The sequence below is a fragment of the Macadamia integrifolia genome, chromosome 3, assembly GCF_013358625.1.
Source record: "Macadamia integrifolia cultivar HAES 741 chromosome 3, SCU_Mint_v3, whole genome shotgun sequence".
In the NCBI taxonomy this organism is placed as follows: Eukaryota; Viridiplantae; Streptophyta; class Magnoliopsida; order Proteales; family Proteaceae; genus Macadamia; species Macadamia integrifolia.
The window spans coordinates 29,861,350-29,874,399 of NC_056559.1; the positions used below are offsets into that span (position 1 = coordinate 29,861,350).

The following is a 13,050-nucleotide window of genomic DNA, read 5'->3' on the forward strand; positions in this document are numbered from 1 at the left end:
TTTCTGTTTCAACAGTTTATTTCAAACGCCTAAGCTTCTAAGTAAGGCCCACAACAGTGTCTATCAACACACAACACCATCCCCTGCATGTGCAAGCCCACATACACACGGCTCTGTACGTGACTAAAAATGGATATTTGTTGCATTTGTGGCTGAGGAGGCACAGTAGAGAGTGCATGTTTGTGGTTTCTGTTTCAACTGTTTATTCCAAACGCTTGAGCTTTTAAGAGGCTACAACAATGTATATCAACACACAACACCACCCCCGCATGTGCAAGCCCACACACACACACAGGGCTATGTACGTGACAACATTAGCGACAGTGAGAGTACAAGGGCATAGGCATCCCTTTCCTCATATACCTATGAACCCCTCCTCTCATAAGATTGGTCTTTTGAGATGGATATTTACATGGTATCAAAGCAGGTTCTGTCTTGCCTCTCCCAGTCTTGTCTGGCTTTATCCTCCTCTTTCTATTTCCGTCCAGGTGTATTGTGGCTTCGACTCATCTACACGAAAGAGGGGAATGTAAATCCCATATCGATTGCAAGTGAGCAAATCCACTTCCTTATGAACCCTTCTTATAAGATTGGTCTTTTGAGCTGGAGATTTATAGTTTTCAGCTTGTTAGAACTTTTGAGAGTAAGCCATATATTCTAAACCTCACTTTCATATTTAACACAGACATCCCAAAGCTACCACTGTTCTGTTGTGGGAGGCCTTTTTATTTATTTATTTTTATTTTTTATGGAATAAAGGAAGCTGAACGGATGACCTTACCCTTGTTTCTAGAACACATTCTGAAACCCGTCTGTCTCCATTTTCTCACTTCAAAATGCATTCTAGACCCATAATCTATTTTGAGAATACATACCAAATCCAACCTTAATGTCCCAATTGCTTAGTCGAAATTTTGGGACCGAGAACGTGGAACATGAGGTTCTTGTATATTCAATAGGTTCTAGAGAATGAGGAAAAGAGTTAAAGACAACTGAGAGACCTGGATAGAGAGTGAATCATATCCGTTAGGGAGAGGAAGGTCCAGGTTAAACAAGTCAGGGATGTAAAGGAATAGTCAAAAATCAGGATTCATTTCACATCGACATCTATTGAGGGGTATCCCTATTCAGTTGAGGATATCCAGATTTGATCACATTCGATTCGTATTCCATCGATTGACATCTCCAGAAAGTATTGCACCTTTTATATATGTAATTTTTTCTTTTAATTTTTGAATAGGTGAGAACATTGCAGTCAATTCAGTTCAGTAGGTCATATTTGTGCAGCAATTCAATGGAACTCATGTTTATTTGTCTAATCTAAAACTTCTGCTTCTCATGGGTATCTTCTTACACAATTGGAGCTAGCTAGGTTACCTGATCTTCATTTGATTTCTTGTTCAGAGAGTCTATTCTCCAGCTGTAAGGTATTCAGAATGATCAATCTCTAGTAGTGTTTTTTGGAATTCTTTTTTCTTTTCAAAATTGTAAGGTTATTGCTTGAGATAATTTAAAGATGATATTCCATGGCTTTGTAAGTAAACATTGATCTCTAATTATTGGATTTGAGGTGACCCAATAAGATACGTATCGATTTGCAGAGCTGTCTAAAACACATGCACATGTTGGTGTGCTACTGTGCTCTGCATGGACCTGCAACAAGTTTTGTATTTTAGTTTTTTTTTTTTTTTTTTTCTATTATGTTGCAAATAAGGATAAGTCTTTCCTTTATGAGTTGTCAAGCTCGGTGTGCTACTTTGATGCATGGAGGACCTCCCATGGAACTGCAACCATTCGTCTTCTTCTTCTTCTTCCTTTTTTTTTTTTTTTTTTTTGAACAGCACCAATGGAATTACTCACGTACACTAGATGGGAAGGGGGAACGATAAGGAGGGGGAGGGGGCGGAGCACACTAGAACAAACTCACACACTCAAGTGACAGGAATTGATCCACTAATCACCTGATGCCTGTTCTTTAAGTATAAGCTGCAAGCCAGTGTGCTAGGCACTAAATTGATAGCTATTTAAATTGAATTGAATTAATGTGAAAAAAAGAGTATTACTTTCAGCAATGGATCATCTTCTCTGTTTAGGATTTTCTGGAGAATTTTATATGTGGACCAACAAAACTTGTTTTGCTGCTCTTAACAGTTCCCAACTTTTTCTGAAACCTATAACTGTTGGTACTAAAAAAAACTAAAAAAAGTGTGACACCGTGCACTTACTTAATGGAGGCTGGAAAACTGAGCAACTTGAATGATTCCCGACAATTGCCATTATTTATGTTCTTCCACAATAGGGATTCTTTCCTTACCAAGAAAAAATGGTATAATCTGCTTTCAATCTTCAAATTCCATATTGAATTTCTATCCAAAAGCATCTTAATTACCCATCCACCATGAGACCCAAAGAAAAAGAGAATTAGGTAATGCTTTCCTTGTGGGTGGGCATAATTTTCTGTACTAGAAACCACCCAACAAGCATAGACATATGGCTTCTTTTTCACCTTTTGTTTTGTTTTGTTTTTAAAAGAAAATTTTGCTAAAGCAAGTTTGTTTTTGTTTTTGTTTTTTTTAATGGGATAAAATTAAAGTTAGCTTTTAAATTCCCATAAACTCGTCTTTTTGTGGCATGGATGTAGTTCATGGTATCGGCATTGGTATTGATCGTCGAAAACATCAGTATTGATACCTATTAGTCATATTAGGCCAATAATAATCAATCAATCAGTATTGAACAGGTATACTACTGATATCGATACAAATTGGTAGATACAGTAGCTTCGATACTAATACTTAAAACCATTTCCATTGGAACCAAAGTTTTATACCATTATGTACATCCCTTAGCATCCTCATAGATAAATTATCAGTGATCATTAGGGAGTCAGTTACGAGTTGAGTAACATCATCATTTGCCAGTGATATAGCCAACTATTGGATAAATTACACTCCCCCTCCCCCACCTCAATCATAGTGCGAGAAATGATTTCATTTTAGAAAGGGACCCATGTAAGGTTCAACGAATCAGATTAAGAATCCCCTGATTCAGATTGGAATAAAAAATCACTCTTTATTCTTAATAACTCTATGCAGTCAAATCCTGATTAAAAACACCAGGATTATTAGAATATTCCTCGGATCTGTCGATTCTAAGGTCTATTTAAATCGATTCAAGTTTTAATTATATATTTTAAAATCTTACCCACATGATGTTTGAGGGGAGAGAAAATATTAGTGCAGGACTCACGATTCATCATGTGAGAAGGCGAGGGAAAAAAAAATTCCCATATCCCCAGCGTGAGGATATTTTTTTCATTGTTGTAACCATCTAAAGTTGGCTAGGCCTTGCCCTCACCACTCTATGATTAGAATATCGATTCTTTAGTGAATCCCACCATGAGAAAAGGACAAAAAGTCAGGTCATAGAGTACATGATCGTACGTGAAGGACATTATATGTCTCAATTATATTTTAACAAACCTAATCTATTATAATATAAAATCCAAATGCATTCGCGTATTCAAAAGATGCAAATCTTAAATATATAGGTCAATGTGATTTCTAAATTCACTGACCTTTACATTTTGTTTATTTATGAGAAAAAAGGAACATTGCCTACTGTAACTATCAGTTTAACTTCTAATTGGATCCCCCCCCATCCCCAACCACAAGAAGTCGATTATGATTTGTTCTACCTATCAAGATAAGAAAACGAATCTGTTTGGGTGGGCTAATTGTATTTTATACCAAGAAAATTCTATCTCATATATGACAAATCATGTGTTGACAGAAAATCACACTGAAGCCAGCACAAGGACTCTCATTCTTGGAATAAATCTTGCCAAAGAAAAGGGATGGATAATTAAAGAAGTTTGGAGTGATGATGAGAACTTGAAACGGTTCATTAAGTACTATAGTACCACCTCGTGACCTTTGAGCGATTTTCCTACCTTTTTGCATGTCTATATGAATATTCCTAGTATTATGTTCAAGCTAACGAGGTGGTATTGTTTGTCAAACATCCCCCCCCCCCCTTTTTTTGATGAAGCCCTATTAGTCAGATGACCTCAAACATATATGTTCGGATGGCTTAATTCTAATATATTTTTCTTTTTCATACGAAAAAAAAACTCTTCTAATTGGATCTAGAATTGTCTACCTGGGTTGGTTTTCAGTCTTTTTTATTAGAAAAAATAAGATAAAGATTCATGTAACTGTTGGAATGAGACTGAGTTAAGTAAGATCATAAAACAAAACAACATTGACAACTTAGGAGATAATATATGTTTGTATAAAAGAATCTGAGATTTTGGGACTCTTTTGTGCTCATTCCGCTCTATATGTTTGTGTTGATGTTGTGAACAATAAAAAAGAAGGAAGTGTGTATTGGCTCTTAGCGATAAACACTGGTTGAAGTTGGCTATGGAGTCGAGCTCCAGAAACGTGTTTACCTTTATTTGTGCTTGTCGTTCATAGTTCAAAGTTCATACGTTCCTTTTTTTTCTTTTTCTTTTTTTGTTTGGGGGGTGGGTGGAGGGAATGGTGCGAGGATTTAGCTTTCTTCTCTTTCCCTGTTCTAGATTCTAATCACAGTGCGGGAAATGATTTCAATCGGTAAGGGATCTACATACAGGTTTCAAAAATTGGTGAATCAGATTGAAAATTGCCTGGCAGAATTGATCCTGATTCTTGACAATTCAATATGGCCAAGTCTTGGTTAAAAATATCAGAATCATTTTAATATTTTTTGGATTTGTCGATTCTAGGACTTTTTCAGACCAATTGTGATCTAAATCGAATTAAAATTGACACTGACCGCTTCCGCCCCTGATCCCATGTTTTAAAACCCTAGGGGTATCGCCTGCGTGAGGATTTTTTTCTCATTGTTGTAACCATCGAAAGTTGGCAAGGGCCTTGGCCCTCTTTGAATAAATTAGCGACTTTTTAGATCAAAAGTCATGTCATAGATCTTGTAAATGGCCGTACGTGAACGGCATTACATGATGAAATTAATGTCTCAATTATATTTTAACAAATCTAATTTCATCTAATGTAATCCAAATGCATTCCCGTCCTTAAAAGATGCAAGTCTTAAATATAAATGTCAATGTGACTTCTAAAGTCACTGAACCGTCCATTTTGTTTACTTGTAAGAAAAGCCAACATTGCCTACTACTGTAAGTATCAGTTTAATTAAGTTGTACTTTATCATTATTTTTTGTTAGGAACAGTGAGATGAAGATTCATGTAATCGACCTTATTTAGTTTAAAAAAGAGATTTTGAGAAGGTCTCTCTATGCTTCCACTTTGTATGTGTTGATGGTTCACGATAAACACATGCTAGATTGTAGTTGGCTACTGACTCAAGCTCTGAATGCCCATCTCTTTTTCTTTTTGTGTTGGTTTTCTTTCACCGTTGTCAACCATGGTGATTTGACCCCGTGATTGGAGCTGGAGAAATTGGCGAATCACCTGACGTGTTTATACCAAAAGGGCTTGGTAGGCTTTAAGTTGGTAATGGTTTAGTATGACAAGTCCGTGTTAATTCATTTTTTTAATGATAAAAGAAAGTAAAGTACAGCATTAAGAAAACAAATTTATATGTACATCTACCATAATTTGCAAAAACTTGCACGAAATCACTATTATGTTGTCATCAAAATAACCTTTTAAGGTGGAGAAAATCTTACCAAGCAAGGTTTAAAACTCGAAATCAGATACAGGATTGACCACCATCGATTTCGAGTTAATTCAAGCTCGAATTGTCCCAAACTCAGCCAAAATCGGCTGGTAATTGATGGTACTTGGTTGGAATCGGCTTGCCTCATTGCCAATCAACATCAGTTCTTAAACATCAAATGGTCAGAATTTTCAGATCATCATTCCACATAAAAAGAATACAAGTTGTGTTGATCTATTTCCAGTTGAAGATGTAATAGAATATATTTCATTTCTTGGATTGAAACTTTATAGATGGAAACTGGAATTATCAACACAACAGGTCTTACTGTCAGTAATTACACACAGATGATTAAAAGAAGTGATGAGAAAAGCATCCACAAGTACCTTAGTACAGTACCCTGTGTAATGTCAATGTCAGCAAACAGCTTTCTGACGTGTCCCATGCCCTGGCTAGTATTTTGATTGATACTTTCTGTTGGGATAATTTGATGAATTAAAGTTGTCGAGAGAGATGTTTTCTCATTTATATGCTGTTCCCATGCTTCACTTTGAGCTGACATTTCCGAGGCTTCTGTATATAATTAGCTTCAACCTGTACTTCCTCGCATACAGTTCAAAGCTTCAATAACCAACCTTCTCCATCCCACACAAAATTAGCAATCAACAATCTCTCTTTCTATCTCTGTTCTGTAGAACTGACTGGGTGAGTAAACAGGCCATCCACCTTGTCACATACTTGCCTTAGTGAACTGGGTTCGAGTGCTCTATTACAGAGCTGAAAACCAAATAAGAAGTTTATTACATCGAACCAAGTTTAGCATTTCATCCTCTTTCATGCATCGTATAACTATGTTACTGAACTACTAATTTGATTTTTATAACAGATCTCAAGAAAAAGGTGTTGCAGGATTCAAGAGTCACCAGATATTGGTAAATTCAAATTGCTGTCCAGACACAATGATGCTAAAGCAGCATTCTTCAAGCCAACTTCTGCCTTCTAGGAGTAGACGACTATGGAGGAAGTTATGCCTCTGGAGCCACAGGAACCTGCAGAATTCATGGAGCATGAAAGTAGTGCTACGTTGTGTTAACAATAACTCAAACAAGAAAGGTGGATACTCCAACAACATTCAGGAACCAAAATGGGGTGCAGAGTTGGAGAAGGTTGGATTTCCAAGGTCATTCGCTGGAGAATTCAGAAACAAAAGCAACAGTAACCACAGAAACAACGACAATCACCACCACAAGAGTAATGTTCGTTATGGTGGGGTTTCTGGTTTAGTTCCCCAGAGCCAGTCGGTTGCTCGCAATATTTCAAAGGTTTTAGATACCAACAGTGTTACCCAGTATCCGAATTCTTCCTCAAAATTAGCTCACATCACTCGCATGGACATAAGAATTATCCCCAACTTCTCACAATTCTCCAATCTTCGAACTCTGAACCTGTCGGGCAACTCAATAGGTAATGCAACAAATCAAAATACTTCAACTGAAAAGAGGTTAACTTCTTTATCAACAAACAGGATAAGAACCCATCTGTTACATTGTTGACACTTTTGATTGCAGCCCACATTACCCCAGGAATGCTGCCCAAGGGTCTACAATACCTCGACTTGTCCAGAAACAACATTGCTGCTATCGCAGGCCTCAGAGAGCTGACTCGATTACGAGTCCTCAGTCTTGGGTACAACCGGATCTTCCGAATTGGCAAAGGTAAGCATCAAAAGTAATCCTATTCCATGGTTTTTGCCTTTAAACCATTAATGGAGGGTTTGAATGAAATTAAAATGACGTACAACCCACGTTGCAACAGTCAGAAGAATTGGCGGGTAAACCCCAAACCCACCAAAGATTTGGCTGGGTTTTCAGGCATCAGGATGGGCTTGGGTTGAAATTGAAAAGACAAGGTCAAGTTGGGTCAGGTTCAGATAAGGTCTCAGGTGAATCAGATTCAACTAAAGCCCCAACTCAAGTACAAGTAGATCAGTGACACTAAATGATAATTTATTAATTATTATTACTATTATCTTTATTATTCTGTTAGGTGGTCAATGATTTTCAAGTTACATAAAGTTTAGACGATATAGTAGGCTTCTTAATTTTTTAAGTTTTCTACAGGTTATAGATGTTACCCTTTTTTTGGGTAAACCATTCAACAATTTCTAGAAGACAAACCCATCCTAGGCCCACCCACAACCAGCAGTGGTCTTGAAAGAATTATGCTTGGCTGGGGCAGTCCTTGGGCCAACCCACCAAGCTGGCCCAACCTGCCGATGCGCACTCCTAGTTAGTAGCTAGAAGTCCATCCCAAGCATAATCTTAGCACAAATCAGGTCATGTTTAGAGGTACTTCCCATTGACACTTTTTAGATAATTAGCAGTTATAGGTCTACAAGTGCTGATAGTTTCAGTTTCCTCTACGAATACTCCCAAAAGCAGAACCAGCCAAAAAGCAAATTATACAAATTGCAACTATAGTAATAAGGTAACAAAAGCATCAAACAATAGTCTAAACAAATAAGGTTCAGGTTTGGTCAGACTAACTTAAGACCTCAACCAAAACGCCAACCTAGATTGGCCGGGTATCTGATTTTTCAACCAAAGACACAGTAGAAACCTAAGCATCACACCAAATCTAAGATAAAAGTTGGGCAAAGAAGGCTGAATTTGGTTCAGCCCTGCCCAACATATAGCAGGAGTAAAGCACAGCATACACAAGTGATGTAGTAACCTCCAAAAGTTGGAACACATATCTGATGCTCTTTGGTCAGATGTGGTGGTGGCTACGGTGTACCATATATGCTGCTATACTAAACGAGATTTCTGCTTGCGATGTTCCTAGGGTTGTCAAAGTGCACACTTATCAAAGAACTCAATCTGGCTGGAAATAAAATTAGTGAGTTGGAGGGGCTACACAGGCTTTCAAAGTTAACAGTTCTTGACCTGAGCTTCAACAAGATAACTACAGACAAACCTCTTGGCCAACTAGTGGCAAACTACAACTCCCTTCGAGCACTCAATCTTTTGGGAAATCCCATTGAGAGCAACATCCGTGGGGAAAAGCTACAGAAGGTGGTTTCTGGACTCCTCCTGCATCTTGTTTACTTCAACAAGCAGCCCATTAAGCCACAGAGAGCACAGGAAGTGGTCACCAGTAGTTTTACAAAGTCGCCAGTCCTAAATAACAAACTGTACCATCGCAGGAGAGTACTGAAGATGGCGGTAGATCAAGGTGAATCATCTTCAAGTGGGCATCGGAGCAGCAGGGCTGTTGGTGGCCCCAAAAGCGGGAAGAGATCAAAAGGGAGAAGTCATCAAAGCAACATTAAAGAATGGAGGTCATCATCACATGCTGCTGCTTTTCATTAGAGCCTAATTAGTTGAAAAAAAAAAAAGAAGAGGGTAAACAGGTGGTATTCTCTTCAACTTACCAGAACTTGATGCCTAAATAACTCACCCAAAAAAGATGGAGGAAGTTACTGTCAAATGGTCTGCTGGGTTGTTCCAAAAACCCAGTGAGATGGTCAACCGGTGGTCAACAGTCAAAATTGGTTCATTTTTCATGAGTCAATACATAATTGTAGCCTTTGCACGGCAGGTTATTTCACATATCACAAATTTTGATCAAGGTTAAGTAGCTCTGTAAATTTGCTTATATTGGTACTATAATTTGAATAATGGTATCTGGTCAAGTAGAGTTGCTTGTTTTAGTGTCTTCTCATCCCTTTAGCAATTCTGGAGTCCGCAGTAAATCAGTGCTAGATCCCTTCCATTGCTGATTTGATTATTTTAGGTGGTATTGGAAATCGGAAGCACAAAATACATCTATTATCTTTGTTTACACCCTAGAAGAGGTCTGTACAGAGAACTCAACGATGGCTGTGGAGAATGAGGTTGATTGCAAGAGATCATTGACAAAGTCTGTAATATCAAGCAGAAGTAGAGAGTCTTCGGAAACAATGGAGACACTAAACATCTCAGAAACAAAAGACGAGCCTATAGCCCGATGCCTCGACCCCAAACCAGCCTGTCCCAATCTTAGGCTAAGATTTCTCAATCCTAGCTTCTGAAAATCCCACAGGCAAGACCTGGAATGAGTAGGAGAGTCTCAGTTTTTTCAGGACTAAGTTGCACCCTCTGTCAGCAATTTACAACCACCAAAATCAAAACTTACCCCAACCCAAGGAGAGGCAGGTTTACCATGTATTTCGTTCAATGGTTAAGGTTTCATAACTCTAGCCATCAATGACCAATATATATATAAAAAAAAAAAAGAGCAACCCGGTGCACGAGACTCCTGCTACAATAGAGTCTGGGAAGGACAAGTGTACGCAGCCTTACGCGCAGCTTTGTAAAAGAGGTTGTATCCAAATTTTTGAACCTGTGACCAACATATTACAATAGTGCAACTTAACCATTGTACGACAAACTCGCCCACACCTCTAGCCACCAATGATTTGTACAAATATTTGTCTGCAAATTTCACATTGTTAGATTCCCTCCACGTCTTTGAGGAAATTCTTAACATCCATCCAGCTCCTGAGCATTGAGGTCTTTTTTTACCTGAGGGTTCCAAAATATTCTTCTTCCCCTTCTTATATATTGACTGATAATCAACCTTCATTGGGGAACAGCTGGTATCCATTTGGCCAAGCACATAACAAAACCACTTCAAATCCGACCATCCCCCACATTCTAACACTTTCTGCATTTCCTATAATTGAATTTTCTCTTTCCAATTACTCAACCAGAACTCCTTATTATGAAGTCCCATCTTAATAATCACTGCCTCAGCATGCTCTTCACCCATAAGGTAGGTTCCTAATTAGGATTAGGCCCTCCCTCCACATTGGCAAGGAACTCTCAATCCACCTATTATCAATGACCTTATAATCAACTTCAATGGCAGAGTTCTTTTGGCTATCCAAGTCCATGCCCAGCTAGTGTTGGAGAGGCCTATAGATATCATAAGGCAAAATCATACAAATTAACTGAAAACCAAAAATGATGAATTCCAATTTCCCGGAATAATTACTAGGAAGAAAAGTAGAATGGTATATAACAAAAAATGAATTGATCACAAACAAATACAGAAACATTTCCAAAATCCGAGCAGAGGTCCAAAATATAGAGTAGATGAGGACTAAAAAGTTCCCACCAAATAAGGCAATAACAGCATAAAAATGATACCATTTGCGGCAACTCATGCTCTCAGGATGGATCGTTCAAACCACTTCATCTTCCTTCCAACTCCAGGGCCGATCCAGAGTATTTACCTCATCGCTGAAGGGAAGAAAGATTGGTCACTGAATTAGATTCCACCAATCAAATTTCTAATCAAAAGGACGCCCCCCCTCATTACATTCCCTCCCCGGCCCATTTCGTCTTCGAAGTTGATTCATTAGGAAAAATCCTGCTAAAGCTCAGAGCTTCTCATTGAAGAGTCCCAGCCATAGATGGTTAGGTTAAAAATATAAAATTCCGACCTGCCGGATTCGAACCAGCGACCTAAGGATAGCCATAAACTTACTACAGTCCTCCGCTCTACCAACTGAGCTAAGGTCGGATGTTGTTATGGATCACAATATAATTATAAATAATAAATATATCTTTAACTAATTAAACTTTAAAGGCATTTTATATAATTGTTAATACAATATAGGGAATAGGGGTATAAGACTATCCCTGACGATCCAAACCCTGTTTAACCTGGCCCAACCCGACCCAACCCTATGTGGGGTTGGGCTGAGCTTGGGTTGAGGCATAGAAAACCCAGCTTGACCCTAACCCATCTTGAGTCTAACCCGGATTGTTATCGTGTTTAACTAATAATGTTTTCTCACCCTAATATACATTATATAATGTATTTTTATCCTTGCTCTCTATTTATCAAGTATCAAGAGAGAGAGACCTTTGTTGTTTTTGTGTTGTTATTGTTAATTTGTTTTAATTCTCCATTTGCTTTGGTAATTAATTACTTTGCTATCTTATTTCTTCTTCCTCTCTCTCTCTCTCTTTCTCTCTCTCTCTTTTGATAGGTCATTATATGGATACAATTTTGGACCATCTGGTTTCATGGTTGGCTATGGTGTCTTCTTGATGGCATGGAACGTTAGACTTTAATTTCTTAAACTTTTAAGGAAGAACAAGTCTTGTTTCTCTCTTACATTGCAATTTGCATTCACTTTTGAGTTATCTCTTATAGTAAATGGAATTATTTAAATTTAGAATTGAAAATGTTGAGTTTTTTTTATTTTTATTTTTTACACTGGAACATTGTACATTGACAAGAAACAACTCCACCTGCCTAATATTTCGAGTTGGGCTTGGCCCATTTGGGGATTTGGCAACACTTGGACTTCCATTGTGGCCAAGATTTAACTCAGCCCATAATGTCATTGCATCCTATTATATTGAAATGTGATTCCACTAAGAAGACCAGCTAGGGTCAACCCGACTCAACTCGGCCCAACCCTGAGCCATGTAGGGTTGGGCCTGAGCATGAACCCAATAGGAATGGGTTAGGGTTGGGTTGAATTTTGGGGACCTAGGGTTGGATTAGGGTTTTAAGAAACTGACTCTATTTCACCCTTACTAGGGGCAAAGATTTTTGCCAGTGTGGCGTAGGCAACGCCCAAATTGAGCATGCGAAAAAAAAATATTGTGCCCTCTCCCACTATGTGCTAAAGATGCTCTCACACACCTAGTGTTCGTAGATCAGCTAGACCACCGGGAGAGAGTTGCCCTATACGTTGGTGTTACCTACGCCAAACTTGCAAGGTTCTTCTACCCTACAGTACAATATGGCATCTTCAATCTTAAGGTTCGCACTCTGAAATTGCGCATATAGTTAGGTTAATTTACTACATAGATTTTACATACATCAGATACCATACATTGTTAGATTGAGGGTGAATATGTGGATGTCAGAACGAAACATTGGCATTAAAAGGACAATATATCATTAAAATTTTTTAATACATAGCTAGTCATCTCAAAGCGTATTTAGGAGATAAATTTAAAAGTGAAGTGATAAAACTGTGAAAATGTGCTTGGGTTAATCCATGCATTTTAAAAAGCTTGGGAAGAAGGATAGATGAAATATAGGCTAAGTGACAGAAATTTTCCCAAAATCCAGTAAAGTTTAAAGACAAGTATGAGCAGTAACCCTAATACATGTAGTGCTGAAAAAACTGCCATTCTCCCACTCCCCAAATCCTTAGACAAACTGTGACACCAAATCAAATTCTAGAAAGAACACATCAGAAAACCATTAAATTCTGCAAATGATTTTGTTGAAACAGAAATTATTTGCACATTGATGTGAATCCATAGTTTAAAGTATCTCCGATATCGATACGATACC

The 13,050-nt window shown here is 38.0% G+C and overlaps 1 protein-coding gene and 1 non-coding gene across 2 annotated transcripts; one reads left to right on the forward strand and one right to left on the reverse strand.

The window, feature by feature from the left end:
- The first annotated feature begins 6,280 nt into the window (after positions 1–6,280).
- LOC122073640 (leucine-rich repeat protein soc-2-like) lies at positions 6,281–9,629 on the forward strand. The gene is made up of 4 exons (XM_042638253.1): positions 6,281–6,387; positions 6,569–7,146; positions 7,251–7,397; positions 8,527–9,629. Exons 2-4 carry the CDS (start codon positions 6,642–6,644, stop codon positions 9,051–9,053), a joined length of 1,179 nt encoding a protein of 392 aa, XP_042494187.1. The 5' UTR covers positions 6,281–6,387; positions 6,569–6,641; the 3' UTR covers positions 9,054–9,629.
- A 1,535-nt stretch (positions 9,630–11,164) lies between these two features.
- Positions 11,165–11,250, reverse strand: TRNAY-GUA. Its single transcript is given in 2 exon segments — positions 11,165–11,200; positions 11,214–11,250. It is a non-coding gene; the product is annotated as a tRNA-Tyr (tRNA).
- Between the last annotated feature and the right edge of the window lie 1,800 nt (positions 11,251–13,050).